Raw genomic sequence first — 10,372 nt, 5'->3', positions numbered from 1 at the left:
TTACAAATGCATGACTTTTACTATTTTATACAAACAACATTTTAGCCAATTAAATAGTGAGATCTGCTAAGCATGTCTCCTACAAAGTGCAAACTGCACTCTTTATTTACGTTTTGGAGAAAACTTAAATTGAAACAGTTACAAAACTACTTGGTTTACACAGGACACGGACAGCGGTCCCCAGGGTGAAAGTCCTGTGTTTTTTGACCCATCCAGAATCTTAAGTTTCTTTGATGCACTTGAAAAGCAAACGTTTTGCTCTGAACGTAATTCACAATGCAGTTTCATTGCATGGGAACGTAATTTTTAGGAGTCTGTGCTGGATCTGCGGAGCTTCATCTCAAAAAATATGATTGGTTTCTGTGTGAGTGTATGAAAAACGACGATCCGCTGCGATGCAACGGGAACAAACTAAAATATCGGCTCGTGCACCAAATTGGTCATGACGGACTCTGAGTACTCAGATCCTTTACTGAAGTAAAAGTACTTATACCACACTATGAAAATACTTCTCTAAAAGTAAGAGTCCTGCATTCAACTGAAGTATAAGTGTGTATTTAGCTAAATGTACTCAAAGTATCAAAAGTAAATAATGCAGTTAAATGTTCCCTGTCTGTGTTTTACTGTTACATGTGATGTTGCATTAATGTGTAGTTGCAGGAGAACTCCTTTACATCCTTTTGACTAGTTTATTCTGCAGCAATGCATCTTATTCTGCAACATCATCATATGTTTGTAGCGTCTCAGTCGAATCTCTAAAAAGAAAAACAGCTTGTTTTCAGCTTTGTCACGATGTATTTTCCAGCTGATCCGAGAAGCTTTTTAAACAGTTTATTTAGCTTCAGAAGATGGAGGATTCAGTTTTCACCGGACAAGAAGGGTACGAGGAATTATAATCTGCACATGTAATCAACTAAAAAGTATGATGTTGCATGAAATTGACATATTCAAGTGAAGTACATTTCATTTTTCGTCGAGTAAATGTTCTTGAGAGCTCACAGCGTAATTCCTTTCCTACAGTGCAATCGTGTCATTTCTTCTCCCACATTTGGACGCCATTTATCATATACTGTGGTCAGTGTGTCAGTTCTATAAATATTCCTCCTAGAGGCCATGAGTGGACCAGGAACTGCTCGAGAACTCGTGGCGTTTGTGTGTATCTAATGCAGTCCTGTTTCTTACACTTGTCACGGGAGCAGAGATCCTCGGGGATTTCTGCACCTGGTATTCAAAAACTTCCTCGATGGCACAGCGAAGTGTCGTAGACTTGCTACATTCGCTGGGAATAATAGATCACGCCTGACTCCTCGTGCACCTCCCCGGACCTGCGAGGGTCACCTGCAGGTCGCTGGTGTGTGCACACGGTAACGTGGGGCAGATGCCTTGTCAGCATCGATATAGGAAGGTACCGTTCACGCTTAAGTACGTGTTCTTGACTTCCTTGGGAAACTTCCTTGGGAAACTTCCTCCATTGCCAGTTGCCTGAGTGAAAGCATGGCATGTTTGTTCTCTCGTGGAAAACAGGGCTTGAAAATGACATAATGACTGCACATTACGGGTGACGCAGTGAAATGTAATATCTACCGTTCTCCGTTGGCACGACAAAAGACGAGCTCTCGACCGCAGTTGCCACAGTGATTTTCCTGTTTTGTGTTTTAATGCCGTGTTTATTTGGCGCTCGAAGGGAGCTCTTGTCCCGGTAATTAAAAATAACATTTGCAGATAAAACTCAGCATAAACACCTCTTTTTTCTGTCTGTTACATTGTTCGGCGCCTGGATTGCATAACTCCCGTTTTTTGCCTGCAAGTGAAAAGTCTCAGCAAAGCGCTGGTCTCTCTGCTGGAATAGGTGCGCTCCAGATATGACAAGCGTCCGCAGAGCGCTCTTTTAAAAGTGAGGAAGGATCGAGCCTGAAGCCACGAGGGAGGAGAAGAATGATGACTGTGGCTCTCAGCCAGCCTCTTAAACAAAGAGATTCCTCCTCCTCCTCCTCCTCTTGTTCTTTTGCAAAGCTGTGCAGACACTTCAAACGGCGGCAAATCCCAACTTCCTAATTGGCTGAATTTCTTTGCGCAGACGTCAAACAGACATCCCAAAAAAATGCACTTTATAAAGCATATATAAACATTTAATAATGCATTTAATATAACACACTATAATGAAGTTGTCAGCTCACAGTTCACAGTATTTGCCAACGATTATAACTCCTCAGATGAAGACATATTTCATTGTTTTACTTCCTTTACTGTGTTTATACAGCAGCTGCCACTTATAGGCAGTATTGGGAGAAGTGCTCTTAAATTAAAAGTAGCAATGCCGCAGAAATACTGCATTAAACTTGCATTAAAGTCTCTAAATCTTGGAATATAATTATTGATGCATTAATGTGTTCATCACGTTGATGTTGCAGCCGGTAATTATTTTTTATTCTGTCAGGTTTATCAACAGAAATGCTTCTTAATTTATTTGTTGATTACATTTTGTATTAATAATCTGAATCTGCAAAGTAATTGAAGAATATTGTAAATTAAGAAATATATTTGCCTCCGATATCAATCGAAGCAGCATAAAATGGAAATACTGGAAATTGTACTTAAGTACAGCACTTAAATTACCATAGTAAATGTATTTTACATCCCACCACAGAAGGAGTTATAATCACTTATATCTGCTTACAACTAATGTGTCATAACCCGTTTATAACCCGTTTATAAACTACTTACTGATGCTACACGAGGGGATCAAGGTAAAGTGTAACCTGCAACACATTTGAACAAGAAAGATAACAAATACACCGGCTCTTTCAAATATATCTGCCTTTACTTTATTCATGTTCTGTACAGTATTTCATCTCCAACGTCTCTATCATACTATATGACAATAATGGCTATCATTTACTACAAAAAAGGTTGCATAAATAATTTAAATGTGGAAATAAAAAATAAATATGCAGTTCATTCTTTATAACAGTCCTTCTGTAGTGTCTGCAGTAAAACAGCCCTCCCTCCCTCTTCAAACAGGTTTGATATGTACAATCACAGCTCTCCGCTTACAAGACAAACCCCTTCCAGTTGCTATTTAATCAAAAACACACACACACAATCAGGAAAACAAGCAAACATTGTCAGTACAGTTTAGGAAAAAAAATCATGGAGCAATATGAGTGGGAGAAAAAAAAAAAGAACATCTGACAAAATGCGGAAACGTTGTGAATATTCTTCGTGAAGCGCGGCCCCCGTTGCTGAGGAAGGAGGCTGTGTTGTCTGCAGTGACGCACTGGGGCCAGATTTTATCGGTCCATGCGATGATGCAATTATTGTTTCCATTCGGTTATTTGTATTCCTATCTTTCCTGTTTGGGCTATTCACAGAACGGGAGCGGAAGCGCCTCGAACACAAACGGGTCGATCGCTGCCATCATTCGGCCCCGTTCACTGAAGACTTTCCGGTGTGCGCTCTCTGCCCTAAGGTAACAACACAACCGCCACGCTTAACTATCTGATGCCTTCTACACACACACGTGCTCTTTGTTATTTATTTATTTTTTGGTCTGCGTGTGATTCCAACAAGCAGGAACTGGCTACGTCTAGAGGAAATGGCTTCTTTTTTTTTTTTTTATGACTGAAATAACACAGGAATGAGCTCATTTAGCAATTAAAAGGAGTCCCACAGGAATGCCCAGTGCCCTTGTGGTGTCAGAACGGCTCTCTCCTCCTCTCCTCCTCTCCTGACTCGTTGTATCTAGTCGTGGGAAAGGTGCTTCTGTAACAGACCGGCCTGGTTGTGGCTAAGGTTTGTCCTGAAGACTGAGGTGTTTAGTGAGCTGCCCGGACCACCGCACAGGACGGGGCCTCTCCAAAACCTGTCAACATCCCACCGTCGAAGCCCCCAGAGCTGCCACCATCTCCTCCCCACACACACACACAAACACACACACACACGCGCAGCCAAACGGAGGTGGATTACAACCACTCTGGAGCGAAGATGCACCTTTTCAGCTTTAAAAAGAAAATGCGAGGCTGCGGTGCGGTGCAGCTCTGCATCCGCTGGATGTTTGCACAGATGGGCCTGGAAAGCCTCGCGGGAGGACTTCCCATTAAATGAAAGCTGTTTTGAATGGAGGACATAAAAAAAAAAAAAAACGAGCTGTTGGGGTGATCACAAATGATCCAACATGGTGCTGCTGCATCTCTGGACCGGTCGCAGCTGTGGTGAAGGCTCCTGGCCCCCCCGACTCCTTTTTCTCATGCAAATAAGCAGCAGAGTTCACAAATATGCTGAAAAAAAAAATAAAGACTGATGACTTAAAAACCCAGCCCAGCAATTTAGCTTATGAATTCACTCTCTTTGATATTTCTTTAGCATCTCCTCCCTATTTGAAGGAGATCGGTTGGTGTGTGTGTGTGTGTGTGTGTGCGTGTGCTGAAAGAGGAGCATCAGTACGAGTTGCCCGTCAGTGTCGGCGTGTTGTTCTTGCTCCGGTCTTGAGACAAGCGGCCGTGCTTCTTGTTGCGCTGCGTCTTCGGGACCTCCTTGGCCTCCGATTGGTTGTGGTGGGGCCTGAAGCGCTTGCACTTGCAGGAGGTGACCACGCGGATTTTGTAAGTCCGGGTGTTGCCGGTGGGACAGTGCAGCTGGACCCTCCTCGTCCGGGAGTGGGCCGGTATGCAGCGGTAGTCCGAGGCGCTGCCCCTCCACCACTTGCCGCGGCCGATGGAGTTGGGCAGGAGGTGCGCGGGCATGCACTGGCCCGAGCACACCAGCTCCTTGACCGGCTTGGCGCTGCGGCACGATCCGTCGGTGATGTAACGGGTGGAGCGCAGCTCCCTGCAGCTCAGCTCCGCGGCACCTGGGTGGAAGAGCAGAATATCACAGTTACAGTTCTGTGCCTGCAGCCCAAAACAAACACAAACCGAAGTGGCTCACTTTATAATACGAGACACGGAAGTGCAGCCGAAAAATGCACTTCGTAAAATGCAACTTAATGCAACAAATTTGTGCATTTAAGCAGAGATTTTTAAAAGATCATATCAGAGTGTCGGAGTTTGATTCACGGTCTGATCATTAGCGGACGGACGAGGGCTCCACAAGAGAGATCCAGCTGGCAGCAATCAGCTGATAGCAAATCCAGACCAGAGGGCCATTAAACAGCTCAATCAAACTTAATGGAGGTTTCTGGGGCTGCAAGGAAAAAGCTGGCATACAGCGCTGGCCCTCAGGAAACGTATGTGGTGATGGAGGAGTAAATAGCTGTCTGGTTATTTTAAAGCAACCGTACGGTTCTGAAAAAACTGGACATCTGCCAGACGGACTCGAGTCGACACACTCGGCCTGTAATCCTGTGTTTAGCTTTTTAACAGCCGAATGCATGAGTTATTGTCTTTCTTTTTTTTTTTTTTTTACAAAAACTGTTGGTTTAGAAATGATACACTCAGAGAGGGATCTGTTTTCCTCTGTGGCTTTCTTTGCAAAAAAGGGCTGAACAAAGGATTTATGTGAGGTGACTTCCTTTTTGTTTTCTCCCCATGAGAACTTGATCTGGTGTTATTCTGTGGCCGCCGCTGAAGGGACCGCAGTAGTATACGACCGCTACACGACGCACTGCGCAGCGGTTTGCACCAGTCACCACCGTATCTCAGTTTGTCTTGTTCCGAGAGTTTTAATCCCCCCCCCCCCTTACATTTCCTGTTCTCCTCTCCGCTGTCAGCCTCACACTAATGGTGGTGGCTTGCGTGAGCTGTGTCCCTCCCCCCCCGGCGGTGAGAGACGAGCCCTGGGAGAGGACACTGGAGGGAGGCCAGTTAGTGGTCAAAGCCTCCGCTGTGACCCCACAGGGACCGGGTGCAGGACGTCCCAGGACAAAAGCCCAGAGTCGGCTGAAGGAAATAATCCAGGAGATTTCTGTCTCCCCGTGTGAACCTCGACACATTTGCAGTTTATCCATAAAAAAACAAAGATGATGTGCTTCTCCTCCCCCTTTTTTGGGAGACCAGGCCGATGAGGAATCAAATTAGCACGATGTTGTTTAATTTGTGGATGTGTTGTAACATCCTCAAACAGATCGTGACCTGCTCATTCCCAGTTGTCAACTGCTCATCTAATCCAACTAATCATGTTACTAATCACCCCCCCCCCCCCCCCCCCCAGTGTTTGAATGAAGACAAATCTGTGAGAATGTCTCACCACCCATCGTGAGCTCACGGGCGTGAGATTGCTCTACATGCACCGCTTGAATCAGAACATGCAACCTTTACTGGCCACAGGTGGGAATCATTCTCAGAGGCAGTGTTGCATTTAAAAAGCAATCCCCCTGAAGAACAAACTACTTTTTTTTGGGAGACATGTTGTTGCAATCATGGTGATGTAAGTCGAGCTTGACTAATAGTGTAAAGAGAGAAGGAAATAAGCTGGAAGACAACGTGAAAAAAAAAAGCCCAGATTTCTCTGTGAATGTTCCACTTCAGATCGTGTGTTTGGGGGAAGAAACACCACAAGAATGTGCGTCTGTGCCGCTCTCACCACCCTCCGCTCTGGCAGGATTAAGCAAGAAAACACTCTTCCCACACAGAAGAGCTGCTCCTGATCAGGGAGGCAGGAGAGGCATGGAGTCAGATGAGCAGGCAGGTGGTGTTTGGGCTGTTTTTTTTATTTTAGAGTCAGATCCACTGATTTGGAGAGTTTAGACTTCACGTATCAACTGATTCTATCTCAAGATTCAATTCTTAAATATGTAGAATTTAAAAAAAAGGTGGATCAAGTCTAATCAAATAATTTAGTCATAGGAACAAACTAAATAATACAAATTTAATAATAAACAGATAACTTGTCAAATGTAACTTTACATTTTTCAGGCATTAAATAAACATTATTTGTGGTGTTGATCAGTACGAGTGCACAACTCCCACAAATAATGACATATGTTTATTTAAACAACAACAACAAAATATCTATTGATAAAAAAAGACCATAAACTTAAGGATAGAGTGATTCTCTCTACACTGATGATAATATAAATTAATAAATGTATTAACATAATAAAAAAGGTGATATATTTGAATGCTCCTGAGCACTTGTTCACATATAAATGCGGTCGCTTGCAGTGAAATGCACTGATACAGCGCGTGACCTGACACGTGTAAATGCATCATTTTACATGTATTTTTATCAGTTAATTTCCTCACATTTAATTAACAAAAAAAAGCTTTTTTTAAGGTTAACCTAGATACTAATTTAATTATTGCAACATTCGGGTTTTTAACTTGATTTCCAGTTTTTAACATCCAGAGAACTTCAGTGAGGACTTACTGTAGGAGACCGTGTTCGCTGTCCTTCCGCCGGTTTTCGCCCTGTTGTTCATACTATTGCTGTTGCTGTTGCTGTTGTTGTTGTTGTTGTTGCTGTTGCTGTTGAGCACCTGCAGTATCGCCTCCTGAGGAGTCCGAGTGTTTCCTCTGTACTCCGGTAAGATCTCCGTGGCGTCGTTCTTTAGTACCTTCCATCCCTTCACGGCGGTGCAGCATCCCTGCAGCAGCACGAGCGCCGCGCTGGACACGAGGAGGGCCAAAGACACCTGCATGCTGCTCGGTCGAAGGCAGAAATGAAGCGAGGACGCACGAGGGGAATTTAACAACAAAAAAAATCACACGCGCGAGAGAAAAGAGAGAGATAGAGACAAGTTGGTCAGATCCACCCTCAGTGCAGGAGGCGCTCGCGGTATTTAAGCAAGTTTCTCCTCATAGCTGACAATTAAAGCGCTCACGCGGAGTGGGAGGGGTCGAACCTGGAGAGAGATTCATTGAGGAACCAGGAGAGGGGAGAGAGAGAGAGAGGGATGCGTGCGAAAGGGAGGAGAGAGAGGGGAGGGGGAATAAAATAGAGGAGAGGGAGAAAGGAGAGAGAGAGGGAAAGTGAAAGGAGAGGAGGAGATGAGAGGGAGAAAGGAGGAAGAGGAAATAGTGAGATGGAAAGTGAGAAGTGGGGAAGAGGATGACATAGAGGAGAATAAAATAGAGGAGATGGAGAAAGAAGGGAGGGGAAAGGAGACGAGGAGAGGGGTAAAGGAGGAAGAGGAGGTCAGAGAGGGGGGAAGTGAGAGGAGAGGAGGACAGGGAGAAATGAGGAAGAGAGGAGGAAATGGAGACATGGAAAGTGAGAGGAGAGGAAGAGATGAGGGAGAAAGGGTGAGAAGAAAATAGAGAAGAGGGAGAAAGAGTGGAGAGGAAAGGAGAAGAGGAGATGCGAGGGAGAAAGGAGGAAGAGTAAGAAATAAAGAAGGGGGAAGTGAGAGGAGAGGAGAGGCAAATGAAGAAGAGGAAGAGGAACGAAATAGAATAGAGGGAAGGTGAGAGAGGAGAGAGGGAGCAGAGGGGACGAAAGTAAAGGAGGTGAAAATAGATGTGATGGAGAAAGAGAGGAGGAAATGGGAGAGAAGACTAGAGGAGGAGACAGAGAGGAAAGGAGAGGAGATCAGAGGAGACCAAAGAGGAGGAAAGACAGCTGATCTACTCATCTCACTGTGTTGTTGTTGTTGTTGTGTACAAATGCATCTCCTCCTTCTCCTCCTTCTCCTCCTCTTCCTCCTCCTTTAATGATTTCCGCAGAATTACGTGTCTGAAAAGCATTAAGGCTTTTTTTTTAAGGCGGTTTATTTGTTTTGGACGTCGCAAGTTATTCAAGATGAGCCCGACGCTCCTCCTGAGCCTCCTGTTACACCGAAACAAGTCTGAACACAAGTTAATCATTAATTCCTCTCGTTAATCATCCATCATCACGGCAAAGCAGGGACTCAAATCTTTTCACACCTCCATTAAACTCCTCCCTCCTGCAATAAGACCTGAATTCATCTGATGTTTTATACATGAAATATTGTAGTTTGAGTAACACACATGGAGGCTGATGTTCAGTGATGATGTGATGACAGATGAGGCCTCTTTCACTCAAACACTGCCCTCTTGAGGGAGAATAAATAAAGTCTTGTGAAGAGGGACAGAAATGGGCTTCTAGGTAATCTAAAAGTATAGATATGTCTGGGAGAGTCACAGGCTTGTAGGATAGAAAAATAGAAAGGCCTTGGTCGATATCACGGCTTTGACACATCTTGTACCCGTTCATTTGAGGCACAGCGACGCTCCCATAATAACACATCATGGTCCATCTACTTTTATACAAGCCTTAAATCAGGGTTTGCAGAGCGGCGACCAACTCGTTGTCCATCGCAGTTCAAAATGGTGCACGCGAAATGGGGATGACACTGAAATTAAAATAATCACATCGTAAGATGAAGCTTAAATAACGTCGGCCACCAACATCATTCTTTTCTTCTGTGAATGACAGCAGAGTGAACGTCTCCTTCAGTCCTCAATTACCTTTAGATTCTATAATAATTTGAGCTTTTTCACAATATATGTAAAAAAAAAACTGCGTCTTCAAGTGGAAATGTGTCCTCTTTGTGATGTTGATACAGGATAACGTCTGGCGTTGTTCCACAGAGAGTGAAATTAAAAAAAGGTTTTGGCTATAACATTAATTTCATACTATTGATTCATTTTGTTTTTGGCCAACAAACAGACCTCTGCTTGTTCCCTGTGTGAAACGAGAAGTCAACGTCACTTCTGTGGTCGTTTTAACCCGAACAACGATCTCCTCCTAAACTAAACTAAGTGGCTTTGTTGCCTAAACCCAACTGAGTTTTCTGTGAAGACGGAACTTTATTTTGAAGAGACTCAATGTATGCAATGGGTGGAAATGTATGTATGTAATGGGGGGGGACACTTGTTGCTGGCTTTCATAGGAAAACGCACTTTTTTATAAAATATAAGAACCGTTGTATGAGGAAATACGCTGATTTGGTTAAAGTTACAATAACCATCATAGTTTGTGGTAAAAACACGTTACCGTAAGTATCGTAAATAAATAAATAAACGTAGTTATGTAACAAGCGAAAGGTCAACTGTTACTTTTGGTTTCTCACAGGACACGAACAGCGGTTTCCTGGGTGAAAGTCCTGTGTTTGTTTGACCCTTCGGCCATTAGTGGACTTTCGTGCTCGTTAACCTCGTTATTAAAACCACGTAACTTTCAATAACCGTCGCTCGATAAACCACGTCGCCCGCTCGGATCACATACAACAACGTCCGTATTTAACGTATCCGTTATTTTTCTGTTTCCACCTTTTACTTAAAAACATTCATATTGCAGCTTTAAGTATCTTCAACTTTTAACTTTTGTTGTTCATGTTCACAAGTAATGGCGGGGTCCGTCCGTTAACGAACGTTGAAGTTGAACATGACGATCATTTCATAAGCCGAGATGTCTTCCAGTAACTACAGCGGACAGCCGAGTCCTCCTATTGTGTTCAAGCCTGCAGCTCTGA

General features: G+C 43.8%; 1 protein-coding gene across 1 annotated transcript; it reads right to left on the bottom strand.

The window, feature by feature from the left end:
* Positions 1–3,600: 3,600 nt before the first annotated feature.
* Positions 3,601–7,576, bottom strand: sost (sclerostin; the record flags this gene model as incomplete). Its single annotated transcript, XM_079182841.1, has 2 exons — positions 3,601–4,849; positions 7,306–7,576. The coding sequence occupies 2 exons, from the start codon at positions 7,574–7,576 to the stop codon at positions 4,437–4,439; spliced, it is 684 nt and encodes a 227-aa protein (XP_079038967.1). The 3' UTR covers positions 3,601–4,436.
* Between the last annotated feature and the right edge of the window lie 2,796 nt (positions 7,577–10,372).

Source organism: Pholis gunnellus (assembly GCF_910591455.1).
Source record: "Pholis gunnellus genome assembly, chromosome: 21".
Taxonomy (NCBI): domain Eukaryota; kingdom Metazoa; phylum Chordata; class Actinopteri; order Perciformes; family Pholidae; genus Pholis; species Pholis gunnellus.
This window is presented reverse-complemented; position numbering and strand designations above follow the sequence as displayed.